We start from the raw sequence: 27,442 nt of genomic DNA, 5'->3' as shown, positions 1-27,442 counted from the left end.
GAAATATTTGTATATTTTTTTAACAATTTGAAGAATACCTCTCACTTTACTGTCCTTGTTCTTGATTTGATTTTGTTCAGCTTTTATTTGTCAGCAGTAATTCTGTTCGTTATTGATTCTGCTTTTGTGGTATGGTTATTATACTGTTATACAAACAAAGTGAACTCTTCCATACCTCGCTGTCATCCAAAGAACAAATTCATCTATCATGTAGCCTTCAATATTTCTGGGTTTGTGTCATAACATGCTTTATTCATTGGCGACATTTTGCTTATAGTAAATGCAGATTGTGTCATCTTAGGTTTAGACACCGATCTTCTACTACCAGCAAGATACGAACATATGATCTTCGCAGTTATTGCCTCTCTGAATATCTTAATAACGAAAGCAACGTTGTAAAACTGCTAAGATATCTTTAGAGAACCATCCGAAACAAGTCGAGGTCTAGAAAATGTTGCTCAAGTGTAAGCCTATGGAAAAATTGGACGAAAGCTAGAAGGCTGTTAGTTGCGTAAATGGTAATTAACAGGTCGTCGCATCAAAACGGAGTAGCATTATCTGTCTCACAAATCTTACTAATATACAGGGTGTCACTTCTAAGAGTCACCACCCGCGTTTCCTAGCTGCAGTACGCCCAAACAACTACTGCTCATCGCATCTTTCACGCAACGACCAGTATAGACGGAAAGCGTTTCCTGTTACAAACGAAATTATTCATATTCATAAAACATAATTTTACATGCCCGTTCTATAGAGCGGCCCCTTATTAGTCAATTTTTGTAACACTTACTGTTCTGTTGTGTGAGAAACTGGGGCAGTCCTCCTAGATTCCCTTTCCTAAAGTAACATTTGGTAATGGAGTTTAGCTTCTATTTTATTATTTTACTACCACAAATTTCCGATATTGTTTTATACACATTTAGGTACTAAGTTTGGTGATAGTGACAGCCTTTAAACACGAGAAACTTTTCTTTGCCTTTTGTGAAGGGTCGTTTGACAAGATTCTGTTGACGTAGTCTTTTAATACTTCAAAATTGCTGTTATGACAGTCGGGTGGGTTTCTTTCCCCAGATATCGACAGTCCTATGATTTATTTTGTGCATATTGTACGCCATTCGCTGTTTCTTTGGATATTCTACTATGGATCATGTTCTTGTTATCAAGTGGTAGTTACTAATTTGCTCCACAGTCTTGCATTTCATCAGATGCGACCGGTTTCAGCCTGCTCAGATATGTTAACCCATAGAAAACGCACCACTCTGCAGTAATAAAATTCTTATCAACACAATGAAAAGCCATCGCACAGAGATTCATGTTTGGCGAATGGCTTAAAGGACACTAATTTTAGCTTTCCTGTGCAAGAGCTGTGGCCAGATGTGGGCGGTAGACAATATTTTTGTTGTAATGTGAATAATATTGTGGTGAGTTACTTCTATGAGTATTAAAATAATAACGATGCTTAAGACTTAAGTCTTGGGTAAAAATCTTGACTGCCTTCACTGAATTGTTATCGTAGCGGTTGTCCAAGAAAACCTTCCTTCGCCTCCTCCAGTTACCCCTCCCTTTCGAAGTAATATTGGCAGTGTTGTCTCCTGAGCACGAGGGAACCCTGTCTTTGAATCCTCTCAGAAGCCCGATCGTACTTATCCAAGCTAATGTCACCGTTCTGCGTGCTTTCCGGTATACACTATTAGATCAAAAGTATCCGGACGCCAGTTAGTACACACGCAGGTCCAACGGTTTAATTATTGTTACGACGTAAAGTCAAACGCCGGAACGCCAGTCAGCAACGATAGAACAGAGAGGGCCGTGATGAAGACGTCAGCACGCTGACCGACCCCTCTCTAGGGCGACAACGCGACAGCAGCGGCCTCTACGCGAAAACACAAGTGCCACTCCACACTATTCGTGACCACTTCTACAGCAGCATCAAGATTAGGCACTTCAAGACCAGCGACTTAGGAATTGTGTATACTGAAGAGATTTCTTATTTGCACGTCGCAATTTGCTTGCGACACTTTTGTGTTATTATCAAAGTATTGTCATTGATTCAATTCGTAATAAAACTCTTTAATACTATTTGCTTGAATTGTTGTCTAGCGATCCGAGAAGCTAGTTTCCTAGACATCCCGTCTTTGACAACTAGGCAGGATGCACCAATTATCTTCTTGCTTCCCGATTTCTAATCTTTCATAACCTTTTTTTCCCTGGGTGGTTCTTATATTTGTAGCAACGGGGCTCATTAATGGGTTAAATATCTTAGACAAATGTTCCCATAAAAAAATTTCAGGAGAGCATCTGTCTAAGTTATTTTATGTTTATTATGTTTCCTTTTACATCCTATGTAACACATTAACCACGGTTCTTCTTGCCATTGTTCCTCATCCCCTGAACTATACGTCCCAATGCTCTGCCGGTTCTTATTTGTTCACTACATCCCCTTTTCAGGAGGCTGGATTCTGGGACTAAGAACGCTGGAGGTGTTGGGGGTGTCTCGGTGTGTTAATCTCTGTACTACTGTAATCTGTGTACAACTGCAAGTACTTGTCATTTATGTTTACTTTCAACGGCTACCCTTAGTTAAATTTTTAATTGTATAGATTGCAGGGATGCTTTCCTTTGTACTTAGAACCATCTGAAGATGCTACTTCAACGCAGAGAAACCGGTCGTAAATAAATTTAAACCACAACAACCCGCGGAGTTTAGTTACTTCACTACATTCGCTCTTGCGTAAGGACCGAATAGATTCAGCAGGGCAAGAAGCACTTCTTGAATAAAATTCATTTCAAATGAAAATCACTTTGAAAACAGACGTTTCTTCAGAGCGACCACACCTCTAAGGGTTAATACTGCTTGTACGCTGCCTAGCGCCCAAAAAGAAGATCTGGATGTACTCGCACTTGATCAAAAGTATCTGGACACCATGTCATTCCAAATGGACGAGTAGATGTCATGAGACGCGGACCCGCGAGTACAAAACGAGGCGGAGAGTTGTTTCAGTAGTAGGGTAGTAATGTCACAGTGGTACGGTCAGCAGAGCTCACTGACTTCGAACATGGATTAGTCAGTGTATATCACCTGAGTAACAAATCCATGAGGAACATTTCAATCCTTATGAATGTGTCCGACTTTTGGTGATGTGACTCTGAAGTGGAGACGCCACGGAACAACCCCATATAGATCAAGACCAGGCAGACTAATGCGCTGACGGACTCAGACCGTCAAGCGTTACGGAGGCCAGTTGTAGAATATCGCATGAGCTCGGTGGACGGAATCACTTGTGCTAGAAACAGTCTACCTTACAGAATGTGGGTAGGAAATTAAAAAGAATCGCGTACACTGCGCTAGCAGCCACACTTCAGCCCCACATTTCCGTAGTCAATGTGACGCTTGAGGTGGTGAAAAAAGGGACTGTAAAAAGTTGCCTGCAATGGTGAAGCACGCCATAGCCTTTTGCTAACCGGTGGAATGCTCTGGGTTTAGAGAATTCGTAGAGAAGTACCAATAGTGTCCATCGCTTACAACGACACAGGGGAAACATTCGTCCAATCTTATTTAAGTTTATTCATCAAGGAAAAAAATGTCTGCTTCGACGACGGTAACAAAATTACAATTACAGTGTCCCACAGGCGTGAAGACATGACAGTATGTTGATGCCAGGGTCTGACAATGTAAAACAGTTAGGATCGTCATAGAGAAACGTACTTGCATGGAAAATTCCGATAAAGCAGTCCTGAATATCACCAGCATGGGAACGGGAAAGTTTATCCTGGATGCAGTCTGACTGCACCAGGCGAAACAACGACGGATGCTCAATATGGCGGCGTCGGTCCCTATGATAGACTTCGAGAGTGTCCTAAGGAGCTGGGACAGTTAGCACCCGTCCGGAGACAGGAGAGGGTCTCGTAGCCGAAAGATATGATCCGTACAGCTATGGCGCTGACCTTTATAGTTTCCGGTGGCGGAATACTTACGGCACTGCATCTGAGAATTTTTCCGGGTTTTATGGCCGTGGTCCGTGGATCTCTTGAATCCGTGACGTTTCGTCCAAAGCTACGTTGGACATCTTCGGAGGTGCTCCTGGTTGTGCTGAGCCTTGCCGGCTCAGCACAACCAGGAGCACCTCCGAAGATGTCCAACGTAGCCTTGGACGATACGTCAGGGACTGAAGAGTTTCATGGGCCACGGCCATACAACCCGCAAAAATTCTCAGCAGCTGAACCATCCGGTCGTGAAAGCCTTCATTGTATGACTTGTGGCACTACTACTGGTAACGCTTGTGGCGGACGCAAATACGTCCCTTGGAAGAGGCGACCTCCGCTAGCGCTGCTACCGCCACCTGGTGTCCGTCCGTTACTGCGGCAGGACGAGTTCGTGACTCTTGAGGCTTGCAGGGGCCATGGGGGCTGCACGCGTGCCTGAGCTGCACAAACGGTTGCCGACTGCTTTTGCGAAGATATCCAGTGTAGCAAACAGTAGCTACAATAACTGCGATAGTGATGTACGATGTATGTGGTGGTTAGGTAGAAGTTCCATTATTACGCTTAAGAATAAATTAAATGCAGAAGAATATGAACACATTTTAGAACATTGTGTGCGACGTGCTTTACAGGAAACAGTTCGGAGACGATGATTATATCAGCTTGACAGTCCTCTCTGTCGCATAGTATCATCTGTGAGGCGTCCGCGGCTGGTGGTCTTGCGGTAGCGTTCTCGTTCCCGCGCACGTGGTCCCGGTTTCGGTTCTTGGCGGGGTCAGGGACTTTCTTTGCCTCGAGATGACTGGGTGTTGTGTGTCTCTCATCATCATTTCATCCTCATTCACTCGCAAGTCGCCGTAGTGGCGTTAAAGAACTTGTGGAGCGGCGGCCGAACCGCCCCGCGCGGGGTCTCCAGGCCACCAATCCCATACGCTCATTACTATTATTATCTGTAAGGCAATGTTTTGTGGAACATAATATTCCAGAAACAGACTGGCCTGCCAAGAGTACCTCCATGAAACTAGTGGGAGACCTTTGGGATGAATTAGATAGTCGAATGCGTTCCGGGCTACAGTCTGGAACCGCGCGACTGCTGCGGTCGCAGGTTCGAATCCTGCCTCGGGCATGGATGTGTGTGATGTCCTTAGGTTAGTTAGGTTTAAGTAGTTCTAAGTTCTAGGGGACTGATGACCTTAGAAGTTAAGTCCCATAGTGCTCAGAGCCATTTGAACCAATGCGTTCCGGTCTCCAGCGTCTAACACCGTGTCTGATTTCGACCCTTGAAAAAGAATGCGCTCCCATTCTTCCACAGACATTCGGACACCTCGTTGAAACCGTTCCCACAGAGTTCGAGTCGTTATAAACGCGACAGGTCGACTCACTTCACCCTTAATCACTTTTTTGAATATATACAGGTTACAAGAATGCTTTCTACAACCACCTGAAGATGCTGCTTCAAAGTACCAAAACTGTTCGTGAACAAATGATCAGTTAACAGCTATTTGCGGTTTTAATTTACTATGAATGCGAACGGCTGTGGCTGTCCATATTATAAAGTTGTACATGTTTAAAAGGTGTACTGTTATTTAGCAACTGCGGCAAATTACCTGGCGTATGCTGCTTGGTCTGCACCACAGGCAATGAACTGAGGCTTCTCTTTGTGCAGGTGTCGTGGGTGCGGCACCGGGACCTGCACATCCTGACGGTGGGATCGTACACCTACACGAGCGACCAGCGCTTCCAGGCGTCGCATCACCGCGACCTGGACGAGTGGACGCTGCACATCAAGTGGGCGCAGCGCCGCGACGCCGGCGTCTACGAGTGCCAGGTCAGCACGCAGCCCGTGCGCAGCCTCGCCGTCACGCTCAACATTGTCGGTGAGTACCCGCGGCCGCAGTTACCCTGCACCCGATCACGCTATCAGCACTACTCTACATGTAGGCCAACTTCTGGAAGGGTAACAGTCAAATAAAACTACATATTGTTGTGATCTTCAGTCCAGAGACTTGTTTGAAGCATCTCTCCATGCTACTCTATCCTGTGCAAGCTTCTTCATCTCCCAGTACCTACTGCTACCTACATCCGTCTGAATCTGTTTAGTGTATCATCTGTTTGTCTCCCTCTATGATTTTTACCCTCAAATACTAAATTGGTGATCCCTTGATTCCTCAGAATATGCCGTACCAACGGATCCCTTCTTCTAGTCAAGTTGTGCCAAAAATTTCTCTTCTCCCCAATTCTATTCAATACCTCCTCATTAGTTATGTGATCTACCCATCTAATCTTCAGCATTCTTCTGTAGCACCACATTTCCAAAGCTTCTATTCTCTTCTTGTCCAAACTATTTATCGTCCACTTTTCACTTGGCTACACTCTATATATATACTTTCACAAACGACTTCCTGACACTTAAATCTATACTCGATGTTAACAAATTTCTCTTCTTCAGAAACGCTTTCCTTGCCATTGCCAGTCTACATTTTAAATCCTCTCTACTTCGAGCATTTTGCTCCCCAAAAATCAAACCTCCTTTACTACTTTAAGTGTCTCATTTCCTAATCTAATTCCCTCAGCATCACCCGACTTAATTCGACTACATTCCACTATCCTCGTATTGCTTTTGTCGTTTTTTTTTTTTTTTTGGTCATCAGTCTACTGACTGGTTTGATGCGGCCCGCCACGAATTCCTTTCCTGTGCTAACCTCTTCATCTCGGAGTAGCACTTGCAACCTACGTCCTTACATATTTGCTTGACGTATTCCAATCTCTGTCTTCCTCTACAGTTTTTGCCGTGTACAGCTCCCTCTAGTACCATGGAAGTCATTCCCTCATGTCTTAGCAGATGTCCTATCATCCTGTCCCTTCTGCTTATCAGTGTTTTCCACATATTCCTTTCCTCTCCGATTCTGCGTAGAACCTCCTCATTCCTTACCTTATCAGTCCACCTAATTTTCAACATTCGTCTATAGCATCACATCTCAAATGTTTCGATTCTCTTCTCTTTCGGTTTTCCCACAGTCCATGTTTCACTACCAAACAATGCTGCACTCCAGACGTACATCCTCAGAAATTTCTTTCTCAAATTAAGGCCGGTATTTGATATTAGTAGACTTCTCTTGGCCAGAAATGCCTTTTTTGCCATAGCGAGTCTGCTTTTGATGTCCGCCTTGCTCCGTCCGTCATTGGTTATTTTACTGCCTAGGTAGCAGAATTCCTTAACTTCATTGACTTCTGGACCATCAATCCTGATGTTAAGTTTCTCGCTGTTCTCATTTCTACTACATCTCATTACCTTCGTCTTTCTCCGATTTACTCTCAAACCATACTGTGTACTCATTAGACTGTTCATTCCGTTCAGCAGATCATTTAATTCTTCTTCACTTTCACTCAGGATAGCAATGTCATCAGCGAATCTTATCATTGATATCCTTTCACCTTGTATTTTAATTCCACTCCTGAACCTTTCTTTTATTTCTATCATTGCTTCCTCGATGTACAGATTGAAGAGTAGGGGCGAAAGGCTACAGTCTTGTCTTACACCCTTCTTAATACGAGCACTTCGTTCTTGATCGCCCACTCTTATTATTATTCCCTCTTGGTTGTTGTACATATTATATATGACCCGTTTCTCCCTATACCTTACCCCTACTTTTTTCAGAATCTCCAACAGCTTGCACCATTTTATATTGTCGAACGCTTTTTCCAGGTCGACAAATCCTATGAAAGTGTCTTGATTTTACTTTAGCCTTGCTTCCATTATTAGCCGTAACGTCAGAATTGCCTCTCTCGTCCCTTTACTTTTCCTGAAGCCAAACTGATCGTCACTTAGTGGATTCTCAATTTTCTTTTCCATTCTTCTATATATTATTCTTGTAAGCAGCTTCGATGCATGAGCTGTTAAGCTGATTGTGCGATAATTCTCGCACTTGTCAGCTCTTGCCGTCTTCGGAATTGTGTGGATGATGCTTTTCCGAAAGTCAGATGGTATGTCGCCAGACTCATACATTCTACACACCAACTTGAATAGTCGTTTTGTTGCCACTTCCCCCAATGATTTTAGAAATTCTGATGGAATGTTATCTATCCCTTCTGCATTATTTGACCGTAAGTCCTCCAAAGCTCTTTTAAATTCCGATTCTAATACGGGATCTCCTATCTCTTCTAAATCGACTCCTGTTTCTTCTTCTATCACATCAGGCAAATCTTCACCCTCATAGAGGCTTTCAATGTATTCTTTCCACCTATCTGCCCTCTCCTCTGCATTTAACAGTGGAATTCCCGTTGCACTCTTAATGTTACCACCGTTGCTTTTAATGTCACCAAAGGTTGTTTTGACTTTCCTGTATGCTGAGTCTGTCCTTCCGACAATCATATCTTTTTCGATGTCTTCACATTTTTCCTGCAGCCATTTCGTCTTAGATTCCCTGCACTTCCTATTTATTTCATTCCTAAGCGACTTGTATTTCTGTATTCCTGATTTTCCCGGAACATGTTTGTACTTCCTCCTTTCATCAAACAACTGAAGTATTTCTTCTGCTACCCAAGGTTTCTTCGCAGTTACCATCTTTGTACCTATGTTTTCCTTCCCAACTTCTGTGATGGCCCTTTTTAGAGATGTCCATTCCTCTTCAACTATACTGCCTACTGCGCTATTCCTTATTGCTGTATCTATAGCGTTAGAGAACTTCAAACGTATCTCGTCATTCCTTAGTACTTCCGTATCCCACTTCTTTGCGTATTGATTCTTCCTGACTAATGTCTTGAACTTCAGCCTACTCTTCATCACTACTATATTGTGATCTGAGTCTATATCTGCTCCTGGGTACGTCTTACAATCCAGTATCTGATTTCGGAATCTCTCTCTGACCATGATGTAATCTAATTGAAATCTTCCCGTATCTCCCGGCCTTTTCCAAGTATTCCTCCTCCTCTTGTGATTCTTGAACAGGGTATTCGCTATTACTAGCTGCAGCTTCTTACAGAACTCAATTAGTCTTTCTCCACTTTCATTCCTAGTCCCAAGCCCATATTCTCCAGTAACCTTTTCTTCTACTCCATCTCCTACAACTGCATTCCACTCGCCCATGACTATTAGATTTTCGTCCCCCTTTACATACTGCATTACCCTTTCAATATCCGCATACACTTTCTCTATCTGTTCATCTTCAGCTTGCGACGTCGGCATGTATACCTGAACTATCGTTGTCGGTGTTGGTCTGCTGTCGATTCTGATTAGAACAACCTGGTCATTGAACCATTCACAGTAACACACCGTCTTCCCTACCTTCCTATTCATAACGAATCCTACACCTGTTATACCATTTTCTGCTGCTGTCGATATTACCCGATACTCATCTGACCAGAAATCCTAGTCTTCCTTCCACTTCACTTCACTGACCCCTACTATATCTAGATTGAGCTTTTAATTTCCCTTTTCAGATTTTCTAGTTTCCCTACCACGTTCAAGCTTCTGACATTCCACGCCCCGACTCGTAGAACGTTATCCTTTCGTTGATTATTCAATCTTTTTCACATGATAACCTCCCCCTTGGCAGTCCCCTCCCGGAGATTCGAATGGGGGACTATTCCGGAATCTTTTGCCAATGGAGAGATCATCCTGACACTTCTTCAATTACAGGCCACATGTCCTGTGGATCCACGTTACGTGTCTTTAATGCAGTGTTTTCCATTGCCTTCTGCATCCTCATGTCGTTGATCATTGCTGATTCTTCCGCCTTTAGGGACAATGTCACACCCCTAGGACAAGAGAGTGCCCTGAACCTCTATCCGTTCATCGGCCCTCTTTGACAAGGCCGTTGGCAGAATGAGGCTGACTTCTTATGCCGGAAGTCTTCGGCCGCCAATGCTGATTATTTATCAAAATTTAGGCAGTGGCGGGGATCGAACCCGGTACCGAAGACGTTTTGATTATGAATCAAAGACTCTACCCCTAGACCACGGGTCCCCTCCTTTAAAGACACTGTCCATTCCGTTCAGCTGCTGTTCCAGGTCCTTTGCTGTGTCTGACAGGATTACAATGTCATCGGCGAACCTCAAAGTTTTTATTTCTTCTCCATCGATTTTAATTCCTGATCCAAATTTTTCTTTTGTTTCCTTTACTTCTTCCACAATATACAGATTAAATAACATCGGGGATATGCTACATAATATTAAGAAAAGTACGTTGTATGGCGTCTATTATCAAATCCGTTATATCTTCCCTAGTAGCAGTGGACATTTAGTTTCCTCTTGAAGTTGCCGTAGTTAAAGATCCTTGGTATGCGTAGCCAATAAAATCTAAATACCATTATGCGTTCTGTCGGTCTTCAGGAATGATTCGTCAAAGACACATATACCTAAAACAGCAGAAATTCTCCTGGCACCTGAAGTCATCTACTGTTGATTTAATAACCTAGTAATATAACGTTTTTCACACATATATAGAGAAGATGAAACACCTGTTACCCTGGAACTATTGACGCAAAAAGAGACCCACTAATGCTAATGAATGTTTAATTTTTGAATAAATTTTTCGGACTGCCGGTGGTATCAATTAGACGACGAGTTGAAGCACAAGAAAATTTCCGTCACTACCTTTGCATAAGGCGTTAGTGCAAGCCTCATGAATTTTCGATGCTGCTGTCTTGCAAAAGTAGCTTAATGAAATTTCATGAAATGGATCAAAAGAACGAGTTAGGGAATAAAGACGTGAAATTTTCTTTTAACACTCAGGGTTTTTATCTGATTCGAAATGTGGAAGGATTCTATAGAGAACAATGAAATTAATGTTACATTATCTACGTAATGCCCTCAACACCGTCACACAAAGATCAGTTCTTCAACGTACATCTGAAAGTCATGAAAACACTCGGATAAATTATTAACAACACATACATTAGGGGAACCAACCAACAAGTGACAGTCGCTACAACGCAAAAGGTTCCACGAAACGAATGCACCAAAACCACTTACACCTCCGATGGAGAGCGTTGTACGAGATGGTCTCGAGGTAATGGTCTGTCCGAGGAAACAGGCACCATAGAAATGCGACGAGCAGCACCCTGAGTTGAGATCAAGCAGGTGCACCACAAACTCGCGACCGTCCTGCAAGGTAGACCGGCAGCGCCGCTGCTGGCTGACCCAGCGTGTTTTGCTCCTTCGTCCTCTCAAGTACGTCCTAGCGTCTCGTAACCAGTCCGACGACCAACTCCCCGACCGCAAATAGCCGCCGCCATATCACAACACGGCCAAAGATTGTAGTGTAGTCGGGTAATCGATAGTCGTGACAAGGAGCTGGTGTGCCAGAATAAGCGCACAACGGCTCAACCTGTTTGGTGAAAGAAATGCCGTCTTGCTAAAGCCACTAGCGAATCAGACAGGACACCTAACCAGGACGGAATCTGCCCCACACTGACCTTAACAGAAAGTGCTATACATTGGCTAAGCAAGCACAGTGCTGCAGTATATCTCGCCTAGTCGTAAAATATATATACATGTTAATTTGTATTTCGGAGTTGGTGTATAGAAAATAATATGTAGGCTACAATTCTCAGAACCACCTCCTCGATGCAAACCATAAGCTACGTTTAATTATCGCTCTCCATTTTTCTCAATGTAATACAATGCAGCCTCAGTTGATAGCTCACTACACCGTACTCAAGCACGATACTATTTAACCCCAGGGGATTTAATACAGAACACTCTGAAGTAGAGTACCTAGTATTCCTTCAGAACCGGCAAACTACGTCTGGTGACCACGCGCCCGCTAGATACTGGATAAGCCACCTTCGCCTGAAAGACTGCAGGCATACACCGATGAGCCAAAACATTATGACCACCTGCATAATGGCTTGTCTGTCCGTCTTTGGAAGAAAATATAGCACTGACTCTGCGTATCAGGGATCAGAAGATTGTTGGTAGGTTTGTAGGAGCATGTGGCATCAGATGTCTATCAGCAGGTCATGTAACTCGCGTACTCAGTGAAGGCTCCGATAGCGAGTCAGATTGGTTCCATAGGATTTACATCAGGCGAATCTGGTTGACAGACATCATTGTGAGTTCACTATAAGGCTCCTCGTACCACTGTAGCACGGTTCTGGATTCGAGACATAGACAATTATACTGCTGAAAGATGACATTGCCATAGGGGATCACATGCGTATCCATTGATCGGCGGTTGAGTCCCGATGGTCTGGTGCCCACTGAAATCGTAACTGAAGATGTCTTGGATCAACATGTGAACACGTAGGGGTGGTCTGCTGTGGAGCACCATGTTCAAGAATGTACGATGAACTTGGTGCTCCGAAACACACCCACATGCACCGGCATTGTGCTTGTTCGGCAGAGATGCCACAGAAAACCATCTGTCCTACTATACAGAGCAGACAAGTCTCCGAACCCCACGTTCTGTGAAGAGTCGTGGACGACCAACCGTTTAGCGCGTGGCGATAATTTCATTAAAATTTTTGAAAACATTGTCAGCGATCTTATATAATATAATTTAATATATATAATTACTTCTTCCAGTAGATGCTCACGACTGTAGCACATGAACATTCGATATCTTCGCCGTTTCTGAGATATTCGTTCACAGCCTCTGCGTAATAATAATTTACCATTTGCCAAAGTCGCTTATCTCTACGGATTTCCCCATTTCCAGTCCATATCTTCGCTGGGAGGATCCCCGTCCGTGTCTGCTCCGATTACATACTTTTGTTACCGCGTCATGTGCACACAACGTCACCAGGTGGCATCCAAAGCCCTGGTGGGCGACGGTCGTAATGTTTTGATCTATAGGTGTATACACTCATGTAGCCAAATCAACCGTGAAAACGCAGAAATCTATCAATGTGTCAGATTTAATGACGAAAGAAATTGCTAGCGAGGAAGCTGTGTAGAAACAGCTGGTCGATTTTAATGGATACGTTCTTTAAATTTAGCAGGTGAATTAAGACTGTCAAATAAAACTTTGTCTTGATCTACTTTTAGATTTTTGGTATTAATTTCTGATAGGTAGTACTCACTGGAATTAAGGAAAACGTGCAAGGGAGGACCCACAATATTACTTTCTTTTCACACAACCTGTTTATTTAACAATAGATGCCCATAAATGTTTTTTTTTACAAAATGAACAAATTTGTAGAATGAATAAGCTTTTTCTAGAGAAATCTAAGCAGCAAACAATGTCACAATAATAACAAAAAAAAAAAAAAACGGACCAGCAGCCCGCCCGTAATCGGGTGAAAGAGCAGTGTTTACTACCGCGCTGGACACAGTCTGCCTTATTAAATGCCCTTCTGCAACACATGGAAACTATATCAGCACCATTGATGACAAGAGTGATTCAATTACTTAAACAAATGACATAACTTTTATTTTGAAAGCTATATGTCGAGGGGTTCGGGGTTCACATGCGCACATTTACTTAAAGGTTAAACAGATTAGGAAACAATATGACAATGATAAGGCTTATTTCAAAGCAAGCTACCTCTTAATTTCAACCGGCAGTCATGGTTCGACTGGATTCCAACTCATTCCTTTTGACGATCTAATTTTGGCTAAAGCCCTGATGACAGTTGGCTGTTAATATTTTTCAAGTTAAATTGATTGTCAGTTATCAAGATCGCTCTGAAGGAACGTCTTAAAAACCACTTGTGATCACTTATTACAAGAAAATGAACTCGGCGGAACAACAAGATCCAGTTAAAAATACACCAACAATCAAACGGTATTTCAAAGACAGCAACGCACTGCTTAGTACAACAGGTTGTTCAGATTATAAATAATACAATTACAACCAAAGAATTGAACGGGTTAACGTCTAACCACAAGACCCCTGTTTTGTTTAAAGACAAACCTGTGCCTTAATAAATTGTTCCGCTGTATTTACGACTAGAAGCTGATTCAGTAGAATGTTAATGATCTGGTATAAACCAGAAAGGAAAAACAATATAATAGCGGAACAAATTTTCAAAAGACAACTAGTGACTTTGTACAACACTATGGCCTATATTTACGACTACACAGTCGACCGAGTAATACTCTGTGGGTCGGGTACAAATCAGAAAATAATATGGAAAGGCAATATACTATCGGGACAAATTTTTAAACGATAGCTAGTGTCTTAGTACAATACTACAACCTATATTTACCACCAAAGAGCAGACCAAGTAAAACTCTGAGGGTCGGGTACAAACCTGAAAATAATTAGGAAGGCAGATAGACAATGACACAAATCACCACTAGGGTTACAGAATGTTACTCCCGTTTATGAGCAAGCAGTTCCATTGATCCACGGTCGGTCGCGGTTATTACTGAGTGGTTCAGATGAAAACCAGGTCGAAAAAGGGCAGCCAGGCCACGAGCGGTCGTCTTCAAGGATGTCGGCCTGATATTTGTAATCGACGCTGACCGCCGTGAAGTACTCCGGTATCTTCGCTCTGCGCAGGCCCTCCTTGCGTAGCTCGTGGCTTCGGCCGCTCGGACCTCGTGACCAACTCTTGTCGCGACGTTATCGCCAATCCCCAAACTTCGTGCCGCCTCCTCTCGGTCCAGCGAACCCATGTATAAAACGGCAAGCAAAGACCTCCTAAGGACATAACCCACAAATACTAACTCTTCCTGATAAATATTGCCAATGGGGCCGCAAGAGGGATACCAGACGGGTCCACTAACTCAATGGCGCCACAGATTAATTTCCATAGCTTTATATATACAGGGTTGTCCATTGATAGTGACCGGGCCAAATAAGTCACGAAATAAGCATCAAACGAAAAAATTACAAAGAACGAAACTCGTCTAGCTTGAAGGGCGAAACCAGATGGCACTATGGTTGACGCTGCCATAGGTCAAACGGATGTCAACTGCTTTTTTTAAAATAGGAATCCCCATTTATATTACATATTCGTGTAGTACGTAAAGAAATATGAATGTTTTACTTGGACCACTTTTTTCGCTTTGTGATAGATGGTGCTGTAATTATCACAAACGTGTAAGTACGTGGTATCACGTAACATTCCGACAGTGCGGACGATATTTGCTTCGTCATAGATTACCCGTGTTAAAATGGACCGTTTACCAATTGCGGAAAAGGTCGATATCGTGTTGATGTGTGACTATCATGATCAAAATGCCAAATGGGACTGTGCTATGTATGCTGCTCGGTATCCCGGTCGACATCATCCAAGTGTCCGGACCGTTTGCCGGATAATTACGTTATTTAAGGACGACGAAGTGTTCAGCCTCATGTAAAACGTCAACTACGACCTGCCACAAATGATGATGCCCAAGTAGGTGTTTTAGCTGCTGTCGCGGCTAATCCGCACATCAGTAGCAGAGAAACTGCGCGAGAATCGGGTTTATCACTACCACATACTATGGCAACAGTTAACCAAACATTACCAGTAACAACTTCAGTAGTAGTACATGAAAAATCAATTTTGGCTCCAACAAATGTTATTGGGCCCGAAAGTAGCTCTTCTTGTTGTACATTATTAGGAGTTGATGAAAACGTATCAACAGTCTTGTAAACAGGCATTCTTTATCTTCTTGTATATCTCCTCCTCCTGTACGGCATGGCTGTGTGCTCCGTGTGGCTGCCTCGAGTGAAATGAGCATGCAGCTGCCTGCATAGCAGATGTAAACTGTCATTCTTGATCTTCTTGTATATCTCCTCCTCCTGTACAGCATGGCTGTGTGCTCCGTGCGGCTGCCTTGAGTGAAATGAGCGTGCAGCTGCCTGCCTAGCGGATGTACGTCACTGATAAGATGGGCGCGGCAGGAAGTAGTGCGCTGCAAAACCGCAATTGCGGCCGGAAGACTTATTTATCCAGCGGATCGCCCTTAGTTAGAACTATAGGGCGATCCGCGAGCTCTAGCAGCGGCTGAGCGAAACTCGTTCAAGGTCACCCGCCAATATGGCGGCGCACACAGCCACAGTGAGGCAGCCACTCGGAGCACACAGCCATGCTGTACAGGAGGAGGAGATATACAAGAAGATCAAGAATGCCTGTTTACAAGACTGTCGATACGTTTTCATCAACTCCTAATAATGTACAACAAGAAGAGCTACTTTCAGGCACAATAACATTTGTTGGAGCCAAAATTAATTTTTCATGTACTACTACTGAAGTTGTTACTGGTAATGTTTGGTTAACTGTTGCCATAGTACATGGTAGTGATAAACCGTCAGAAGGATTGGAGGCTTACTATGATATAGATATTGTTGCTTATCATACCTTCTCCATTGGAGTTAAGGGCGATAGGAATTATGGTACTGCTGTTGTATAGACTGATAAGCCATTTTCGTTGTACACCAGGAACAGAAGACGTGTTAATGCTAATGAGAGGATTAATATATGGATCAAGGTCACCTGCCATATTGGCAGGTAACCTTGAACGAGTTTCGCTCGTCCGCCGCTAGAGCTAGAGATCTGTGTGCGCCGCCATATTGGTGGGTGACCTTGAACGAGTTTCGCTCGGCCGCCGCTAGAGCTCGCGGATCGCCCTATTGCACCTGTACCATATTTATATGCTCCAGGAATTGCATGGCGACGACTTTGAACGTCGGGTACAGTTCTGCCACTGGGCACAAGAGAAATTACGGGACAATGACAGATTTTTTGCACGCGTTCTATTAAGCGACGAAGCGTCATTCACCAACAGCGGTAACCTAAACCGGCATAATATGTACTATTTGGCAACGGAAAATCCACATGTCTGCGACAAGTGTAATATCAGCGATCTTGGCGGGTTAATCTATGGTGTGGCATTATGGGAGGATGGTTAATTGGCCCTCATTTTATCGATGGCAATCTAAATGGTGCAATGTATGCTGATTTCCTATGTAATGTTCTACCGATTTTACTACTAGATGTTTCACTGCATGATAGAATGGCGATGAACTTCCAACATGATGGAAGTCCGGCACATAACTCGCGTGCAGTTGAAGCGGTATTGAATAGCATATTTCATGACAGATGGATTGGTCGTTCACCGGATCTGAAGTCCCCGGATTTCTTTCTGTGGGGAAAGTTGAAGGATATTTGCTATCATGATCCACCGACAATGCCTGACAACATGCATCAGCGCATTGTCAATGCATGTGCGAAAATTATGGAAGGCGAACTACTCGCTGTTGAGAGGAATGTCATTACACATATTGCCAAATGAATTGAGGTTGACGGGCATCATTTTGAACATTTATTGCATTAATGTGGAATTTACAGGTAATCACCCTGTAACAGCAAGTTTTCACACAAATGATGATTTCACAAGGGTACATGTATCACATTGGCCAACCGAAATAAAATGTTCAAACGTACCTACGTTCTGTATTTTAATTTAAAAATCCCACCTGATACCAACTGTTCGTCTAAAATTGTGAGCCATATGTTTGTGACTATTAGAATGCCATCTATCACAAAGCGAAAAAAGTGGTCCAAGTAAAACATTCATATCTCTTTACGTACTACACGAATATGTACGAGGGCGGTTCAGAATGTAACCTCCGATTGGTCACAGTGCGGGTTGTGGGGGCAGTAGCGACGCCATCTGTGCGTTCACGCACTCAACAGGTCAGTCGGCATCAAGCCATGGTCGAGTGAACGTCGTACCTGCGCTAGTTTAGTTTTTGTGGCAGTTTCAAATGTGTGGTGCAATAGAAAACCCCGCCAAATGTGAAGTGCTTGCTGTCATAATGTTTTTTACAGCCAAAGGATATTCTGCAGCAGCTATTCATCGTTAGCTTTGTGCCATGTATGGACCAAGAGTTATGAGTGAAGGAGTTGTCCGTGAATGGGTACGTTTATTTAAAAGTGGACGAGAAAACGTTCATGATGTAGAGAGGAGTGGTAGACCATCATTGGTGACTGACGAACTCGTTCAGACAGTTGATACAAAAGTTCGTGAAAATCGACGTTTCTCAATGTCGGAGTTGTCTACTGGTTTTCCACAGATTTCTAAGACTCTCTTGTACGAGATAGTGACAGCAAGATTGGGTTACCGTAAGTTCTGTGCACGATGGGTGCCCAAAATTCTTACCGACCACCACAAAACTCAAAGAATGGCCTCTGCATTAGACTTTCTGTCACGTTATGAGGATGAAGGAGAACCATTGTTAAACAGAATCGTGACCGGTGACGAAACCTGGATTAAGTACGTGAACCCTGAGACAAAAGAACAATCAAAGATGTGGGCACATTCAAATTCGCCTACCAAACCAAGAAAAGCCTCGCAAGATTTTTCTGCCAGAAAACTGATGGCAACGGTGTTTTGGGATGCCAAAGGGGTGTTGTTGGTTGAATTCATGGAACGTGGTACGACCATTAATCAATACGTGTACTGTGAAACAATAAAAAAGTTACGACGGGCTATACAGAACAAACGTCGTGGTATGCTGACTTCCGGTATCGTTTTTTTGCACGATAACGCCCGTCCTCACTCTGCTCGCAGAACAACGGCCCTTCTTGAGTCCTACAAGTGGGACGTTATCAACCATCCACCTTACAGCCCAGACCTGGCGCCAAGTGATTATCACTTCTTCATGCATTTGAAGAAATGGCTCGGGTCACAGCGGTTTGATGACGACGAAGAGCTCAAAGATGCGGTCACAGGCTGTTCCAGGCACAAGTGGGTGACTTTTATGCAGAAGGAATTTCAAAGCTTTTGAAGAGATACGATAAGTGCCTCAATCGCTGTGGAGACTATGTAGAAAAATAGTGCAAAGATGTAGTTGTAAGATGTATATATTAAAATATTTTTATTTAACTTGGTGTATTTTTTTAAATCAACCGGAGGTTACTTTCTGAATGGCCCTTGTAATAAAAATGGGGGTTCCTATTTAAAAAAACGCAGTTGATATTCGTTTGACCTATGGCAGTGCCATCTAGCGGACCATCCACAGCGCCATCTGGTTTCCCCCTTCAAGATAGACAAGTTACGTTCTTTGTAGTTTTCTTGTTTGAAGCATATTTTGTGAGATATTTGGCCCGGTCACGATCAACGGACCACCCTCTATATATACGCTCTCAACGTGCCTTTCGACAAGCTTCAATTTGGAGGGTACGTGGGGGTTCACAGGATGCGAAATTTAGAATACCGAGCTATCGCCTCTGGCAACAACAACGGCCGTAATCGAGCTACTCATAGAGACAAAATAAACTTGAATGACAGTTTATGGTCAACAGCTTAATTCCCGTTGCTCTGCAATCTTCCTCTCCCTGGACCTCAAATGTGCTTATGACCGCGTATGGCAATCCGGTCTCCTCTTCAAGCTCCAAACCTTCACCATTCCCATTAATTACGTCCGTCTGATCGGCTCCTTTCTCTCCCATCGTCCTTCCTACGTCACCATCCATAACACGGATTCCTACACCTATTTTCCCTCCGCCGGTGTGCCCCAAGGCTCCGTCCTCTGCCCCCTTCTGTACCTTTCATATACGGCGGACATGCCACTGCTGTCACCCCCCGTCCATCTTCTCCAGTTTGCCGATGACACCACCTTCCTTGCCCTTGCCCCCACCCTGAAGCGCTCCCAACACCTTCTCCAATCGCATCTTGACTGGTTCACCACTTGGTGCAACCAGTGGTTGTTCAAGGCCAATCCCTCCAAAACCCAGGTGATCATTGTAGGCAAAACCGCCCCTTCTTTCCGCCTCCTTGATTTCTATCTCACCATCTGTGGCCGTCCTATCGCCCTCACCCCCACCCTTAAGTACCTCGGCGTCACCCTCAACCGTTGACTCTCCTGGACCCCCCATCTCTGGACAATCCAAGCCAAGCCACGCTCCCGACTCCGTCTCCTCAAACTCCTTTCCGGCCGTACATGGGGTCTGGTCCCCTCCACCATACTCCACACCTATAAATCCCTCATCTGCCCTATCCTTTGTTACGCCTGGAACTCCGCTCCCCCCCCCCCCTACCTTTTATAAATCCCTTCAAATCCTTGAACGCCATGCTCTCCGCCTCACCTATTGCATCCGTCTCCCCTCACCCATGTGGATCCTGTACGATCTCATTCCATTCCTCCAACTCCTCCTTTTCCTTGAAAGGATACAGATCCGGTACACCTCCCGGAAGCTCGATCCTCCTCACCCGCTTGTATCACCCATCCTCTCCCACTTCCGCCCACTGCCGCACCTGTATTCCAACGTCCCACCCGGTCTCCATCTCTCCACCCTCCTTACCCTCTCCCAAGGTGACTTCCGCCAGCTCCCACTCCCTGATGATGTCCTCCTCCCCTCCATCTACCCCTCCTATCAACTTTGATCTTCCCCCTCACACTTCCTGTGTCCTTTCCTTTAGGCACCCTCCCTCCCTTCTCTTTCCTTTTCCCCCATCCCCGTTCCTCCGCCCCTCTTCCCCCAGGCTTCCCCTTCCTCCCTCCCCCTATCTCCCCTGCCCCTGGCATCTCTGCTCTCCCCTCTCCCTCTCCCACTCCCCCTCCTCCTCCTCCTCCTCCTCCTCCTCCTCCTCCTGTCTTGGCAGGTCCCCGGACTCGCACACGCTAAGAGAACATTCGCGCGCCGGAGATCATCGCCATCAGTGTCTCGTGTGTGTGCCTTCGTTTGTGTTTAGTGGTCTTTCGCCGTCACGCCACCACTGTTCACGTGTACCGTCGCCGTCGTCCATGTTACGTGCGCCGTGTCAACTAGTGTTAGTGATATTTCTCGTACAGCGTGAACAGCTCCATGTTTGTTGTTTTTAGTGTCTACAGATTTTGCCCGCCGTTTTGATTGTATTCTCTGTGCCACCTATATGTAATACTCATACTTTCACTCAAGGCTGAAGAGCGGCGTACTATGCTGCTGACAGCCCGCCTTTGTATAAGGTGATCAAAATCACAATAAAGAAAAAAAAAACAGTTTATGGTACGTTAATCCATCCTGCTTAAGTTCTCTGTCTTTAAGTTCATCACTCATAGTGGGGGCGTACCAGAATCTCAACTAACCCATGATGAAATAAGGTGTGGAAATGGGAAACGTTCCAAGTTGCATTCATTATCAAATTACATTATCAGTGCCGCTGTGTCCTCGGTATTCTCTTGCGTGTCCCTAGACTCGAACCAGGAGCCAAACCATAGAGAAAGTCTTTCAAATACGCCTCAGTGGATGGCACATGACGTTTATGCTAAGCTTTACTTCCGTGTGGAGTTCCAAGTATAAATGGTTTTAAACGTAGCACCCGGGTATTAATGGTACTTACAACATAAATCTTCTTCATCCTAAATCGTCGAAAACAGACATTTTTAAGACCGTGTCAGCGCTCAAATTACAATTTAGTGCTTGCAAAGACGAAAACTGTCACTATCTGCAATTAATAATGCTATTTACTTGCCCAAATAGCACCGTTACCGTTTGCGAATCGACAGATTCATCTTCGGAAGGCTATTCTCGTTTGTTTTAGACTCATTTCGTTTCGTATGTTGTTGAAACACAAAAAGAGAAACAAACAGCCAACAACTAATGTAATATAAAGTGAACAGCAGGGTGAAGATGAAAATCTCTGGTGGAAACTGGTATCGGCACCATTTGTATAGTTAAATACCTAATTCACCTCATTACCTTTTGCATTCTTCGCAGATACGTCGAACGTTCCGTGGAGATACACCAACCAAACGAGCAACCTCATTTACGGTGTGGTCTTAATCACGTCCAAACACGTTTCAGTCCTTCTGCTGGGAAACGCCTTCATGGCGACCCATTTTAATACACTGATTCCTTACAGGAGGCTGACACATACACGCAATCTACACCACTTCAGGCCGGCCGGAGTGAATGAGCGGTTCTAGGTGCTTCAGTCTGGAACCTCACGACCGCTACGGTCGCAGGTTCGAATCCTACCTCGGGCATGGGTGTGTGTGATGTCGTTTGGTTAGTTAGGTTTAAGTAGTTCTAGTGGACTGATGACCTCAGATGTTAAGTCCCATAGTGCTCAGAACCATTTGACAAAAACACCACTCCATGCCTTACGTCAGCAGTATAGAGTCACATGATCACTTAGAAGCTGTTCTTTATCATCTAAGGCGCTCTTTTAAGTGGATTGCTAATTTTTAGGCCGATGAAATACTGTGAGAGTGACTGGTGAGAGAAAATAATGAGAAACGTAGGACGTAGTAATTGGATGTTAATGAAATTCGGAGTAAATTATACACTGTGAGTACAAACTGAAAGGTTTTGGTGGTGAATGAGATGGCTTTGAAAATAATAAGAAACGAATCAGCGAGACGGGGCACTATTAGATGTGGAAGTAAGAATTGTATATCAAAACGAAATAACTTACACCAGCTAGTTAAAATATTTGCTAAATTGTGTACATGGTCAAAGGGCTGTGTTCACACGTCAGGTAATCAGCTGCAATATCCTTACAATGGCAGTGGACTGTACTTAGTAACTTCCTTAAACTGTTAAATCTGCCAAACAGACCAAAATCTGTTTTCATATCAAAAACAAACCAGGAACAATATAATGGAACCGTTATGGAAAGAGCTAATTCTGTAATCTGCGATGAAATTTACATCAACGTTAACGTTAATTACTTCTATAGCAACTCTTCCGCTTCGTATTAAAGATCGAAAAATTAGTTAGTTTCCTGCCTTGAGTTTTCACTTCAGTGGGTGCGCTGGGCTGATACTCTAGTCATGATGTATTAAATATGTACTACAGTATTAACCTCCTCTTGTTATGGTACATTGTATCTCTAGCTGAGAATCGAGGATGTATTAAGAAAATGCAGACCCAGAAACATTTTGCTCAATCTTGAATTTTCGCAACAGAACTACACTTCCACGAAGTGTCGGATGGTAGCGACATTCCAGAGTCAGTAGTTCAACTTCATTTCCTACCGCTATGACTACGAGCTAACTGTTAAGGATAGCGGAGACTGAATAACGCCACCATGGACTTGAGTTACTAGTATTCAGCCACGAGGTGTACCTCCGAAGATTAATGGCTAACACGACGTTAACGCTTGAATTGAAACCTCTTGTTGTCGTGTGTCGACATTCATCAACGTAGCAGCTTCTTGTTTGGGGTTCTTGGCTGCGGCTTCGACCAGCACAACGGCAGCTTTCGGCCATTTATCTTCGTCGCCGCCTTGCTTACGGCTTATTGCAGTAGCGCCATAATTACTTGGTCTCGCTAATCAATAACCAGTGTCCAATTCACACGACAGTAGCAAGATAATGAAAGAGTCCCGCGTACACAGCTCTTCTGGAATTCTCTGCTGGTGTGGAATGGACGGCGTAGGGTACGATATATACTCATTTGCAAAATGGATGCGGTTGCCCACAGTAGGGCTGTGGTCGCTTAGACGAGATTGATGGCACTTTCAGCCGATTGCGGTCCCTGTTTGTGGTACTACTCGGCAACACAGGAGGCACTACACTGCCGCGAGACAAACACTCTGCAGCTCCGGTCTACACTCCTTCAGTGTCGACAGGCGTCCAAATCCGATTCGAAGGTTTTCCTCTGATATACACAAGCATGCATTTCGTCCAGCTTTATAATTAAGTGGACGATGATCCTCTTAACAGACTGCCGGAGAAGTTTCAAGTGGCTGGTATAAGCTGTAAGGTTTAATCAGCAAAGACACGCCACCACGATACATGCAGAATGAATAAATATGAAGAGATTGGGTTTAGCGGACACTATTTTCTTTCTGTGGCATCTGAAAGAAGCTTCAATGAGAAGTTCGACGGCGTAACAAGAGTGGGATTTGAACAAATATAATGGTTCCACAAACTCCTACCCTATTATACCAAATGTAGGCGAACAGGTAGCTCAGGTACAGTTCTTCTGTTTATTACCACCGCTGTCATAACAAGAACTCGACATATTGACTTTGAGCATTGGTACACGCTATAAAGTGATTCTGAAGATTATATGTTACTGACATACTGATCAGGGGACGATCTGTAGATTGTAATATTAGAAGCACTTCAGAGCCAAGATCGCTTTAAAATATTTATTTTGGGTTGATGAACGTTTTCAACAGTACTTTGCTGTCATCTTTGCAATTCTAAAAAAGATGAGATTGGAAGATGACAGAAAATTGACATTGGAATCGGACATCAACTCAAAATCAATATTTGAATAGATTTTTTCAAATATTATGGTCATGAATAAATAATACTGCTCTTTGGATTTCGTCTGGAGTTAAAAGCCGAACAGCCCCGAGTTATAAGGCATTTCATGCCTTCGGGAGTCATTGGTGTTTCCTCTTGGTTTAATTTTCGCCACAGAGGAGAGTATAGAATTGTTAAGTTTGGGGTTTGTGCTGACTAGTGTGAACGAGCTTTCCAATGTTCTCCAAAAGTTCTCTTAAGAGAGTCTGCCATTACACGTGCAGAGTGGAAGGGACATGTGTTTCACACTCATCATGTTGGTATCACATTGGCTGCTTTATCTCCAGTGGGATGTCTTGCAGTAACTACAGCAGCAGCATATCTTAGAAACTCGAGACTCTTGAGTGTATTTAGATTTCCATAAATAAAATAGGAACCAATGATGCGGGTCTCGAAAAACACGCACCAAACGTGGTTAGGCCAACAGCGCTGAATTTATCCTTTTCTTTGAGTCAGTGTGCATATTGCGAAAATTGACTTGCCCTTGATTTGCAAATGATACTTTTTACTTAAACGAAACCAGACGTGGATACGACGCATCAGTTTCCGCCTTTCGGAGTTAACATTCGGAAAATTTTAATCAAGTTTCTAAGTCATTCCCGTGAAGCTGTAGATGCATCGAAATGTGAAGAGGGAGAAATGCACTGGAATATAGTGCTCGCAGAACACTATTTCTGTTTGTCCCACTCGTACTTCCGAGATGCCTCTTAGTGACATTTGCATTGTACAGTATCACTTCCAGTTTGCAGAACTTTTTGATAATATTTGAAAAGGCAGGCCTTGAGTGCTTGGCACGATCTTGGCACTCTTCAGCATACAACTGCACCACTGCTCTATTACTTTGCGACCATTCGCCATAATAGACATTCACTCTTTCGGCTGTAATATACATTGGGAACATTTCATTAGCTGTATGAGTATGTTATTTGATTGCTGCAATAGCAGAACATATACTGATGAGCTTGAAGCGCATAGATAAACACAAGAACCACAGCTGAGTTACATCTTCGCTTACTTTTAGTATAACACGGAAAACATATGTGGAACCTCTTCTCCTGACAGTGGAATACTGTTTCCCAGCGCTGTTATCGTGATACTATTTGCTCAAGTCCCACACATGTTACGTCACTGACGTCCTGTTAGAAGCTTTTTTTAGAATGTCACATAAGAAGTCCGTTAGAAAAAAGAAGATCAGTTTCGTAATTCGGGGACTATATACGACAAAAGTTACTTGCGATCATGAGGAAATTTCCCATATTGTCCGCTACAACTTGGTGAAATCCTTATCTCGATATATTTATTCTTTCGAGATATACTTGGGATGGTCTGTCTTAGATGTAGTATGGAAGAGTAATAAGGTTTTATCTACGGCATTAGTGGAATACGCGAGTGCTCAAAGATTGTAAATTAAGTCACCTTCCAGTAGTTTTATGGTGGGCTGTTTCCGCCTCCATGGTAGTACCGATGCTAGAAATTCTGAAATGAACAAAGGTAATAGTTTAACAAGGCGGAAATGGGGACTATTTTACTGTTCACTGTAGCACAGTTCTTTCCAAAATTTTATTTCTATTCTGAAATGTTACTTCTCCTGGCTGCACGGTTTATGCATTCATATTATATACACATAATAGTCTCTCTCTCTCTCTCTCTCACTATCAGGTCATCTCCCATACTACTACTTTTGCGTGGCAAAGCTCTCTAAGCACACGCAATCCGCAATCTAACAAACGCCTCGTTACCGGTGAACTACCGATAGCCGCGTAGAGCTATACTCAGGTTACAAAGCGACTGCGTTCTATTTGCGTATAAATCTGTTATGAGCTAAACTGATAAACGTGTCACATCACCTTCTTTCCTGAATGGCCTACTCGATGTTTCTGGCTACGTATTTGTGCATTACCTCTAACGTGAAAACCACAAATAGAATTTTACGACATGTAATTTGCTAAGTTTCAGGAAAACCTGTAACTGACAGATTAACTAACAATGATGCACTTCAACTATGAACAGAATAATTCACGGAAATCGTAATATGCAGTATTTTGATAGCAGTCGGCATTACATCCTGAAATATACTGCATCTGTAAACTTCAAATAATGTTTATTTTCGCAGTCTCACATGTATGTATCATAAATGATTACTTCCTTCCTCCACTCAATGATCGTCTTCGAATGTGGAAGATAAAACTAATAAAACATTAACAACCACAAGCTTTGAAAGAAGCACATTGTTTCCTTCTAACCTGAATCCACACTTGCTAATAATTTTTAAAACGTCGCAGTTATGTTGGTAGACTTTTTAGTGTTTTAATTCCATAAGCTAAGTTTTTGCAATCTGATGAAGTCTCTCGAAACGCTTGTTGAGCTGTGAAACTATAACGTGTGACTGAATTTTATATCAGACTAATTTTTGAGGTGAAAAAAAATTGTGAAGCCTGGTCGACAAGTGCGCCTTAGTTAGGTCAGTAGCAGTGCTCATGTGTATTTTACAACCAATTTTTATGTATTTACACGAACTTCGTGTATGCTACTAAGGTAGAATTAAGTTGGTCTGCTTGTCTATAAGTTATTATGGTAGTTAAAAATTGCAAGCTGTGTGTATTTGAATACGTACTACAGACAATTAAGCTGTGTAAATATTAAATTTGAAGGTCCATTGTACTTACCAATTAAACTTGCATACAATTTGCAAGTGTTTTGATAATCTCATTATTTTAGAGATATCGAATCTGTCGTGTTACACAATTATTTTCGACTATGTTTCATCACTGTCACCATCTTTGGTGACGTTGTTTTTAAAGAGAGTAATCATTCTTCTTATGTACAGGAGTTTGAGTGATGCTCGGTAATAAAAGCTCCTACGTAATTCTTTCTTAAATTGGTTCTTGTGTGAGTGTGGTTTTCCCATACCACGCATTTTTATTTAATGTCAGTCTTATTTAGTAGTTTATTATAGGAAATACAGTTCGTGGAAGTCTAGGGACCATAGTTACCATTGGTAAATATTGCAGCCTTTGTCTACAATTTGTTTTGTGTTTAACCTCTACTATGTTTGTTTCAAAAGCAATGTTAAAGTGTTCATTACCCACTACATCTCCTCGTGATAAATTAACTTCACCCCCCCCCCCCCAAATTAGTGGTGAAACGGTATTGAAATACTTGCGAAATCCTTATGTTGATGACAGTATGTTGTATGACACAGCACCGGATTGAAATATCAACACCTTTACATGTCTAGCTACCATTATAACATTTACAGTGCAGTTTATCTGCATAAATATTTATCTGGGGGTTGATTGTACCTTTCTCCAAGTGTAGTGCATAGATCAGATTATGAAC

At 43.2% G+C, this 27,442-nt stretch overlaps 1 protein-coding gene across 1 annotated transcript in view; it reads left to right on the top strand.

The window, feature by feature from the left end:
* Positions 1 to 5,215: 5,215 nt before the first annotated feature.
* LOC126484849 (zwei Ig domain protein zig-8-like) overlaps positions 5,216 to 27,442 on the top strand; it is a gene marked incomplete at its 3' end in the record, with an annotated part of 165,521 nt that continues 143,294 nt past the window's right edge. The window contains exons 1-2 of the mRNA XM_050108445.1: positions 5,216 to 5,225; positions 5,619 to 5,858. Coding sequence (XP_049964402.1) covers positions 5,216 to 5,225; positions 5,619 to 5,858 — 250 coding nt within the window. The remainder of the gene's footprint in view (positions 5,226 to 5,618; positions 5,859 to 27,442) is intronic.

The sequence above is a fragment of the Schistocerca serialis genome, chromosome 6 (assembly GCF_023864345.2).
Source record: "Schistocerca serialis cubense isolate TAMUIC-IGC-003099 chromosome 6, iqSchSeri2.2, whole genome shotgun sequence".
Classification (NCBI taxonomy): Eukaryota; Metazoa; Arthropoda; class Insecta; order Orthoptera; family Acrididae; genus Schistocerca; species Schistocerca serialis.
Note: the sequence above shows the minus strand (reverse complement) of the source record. Positions and strands in the feature narration are given on the sequence as shown.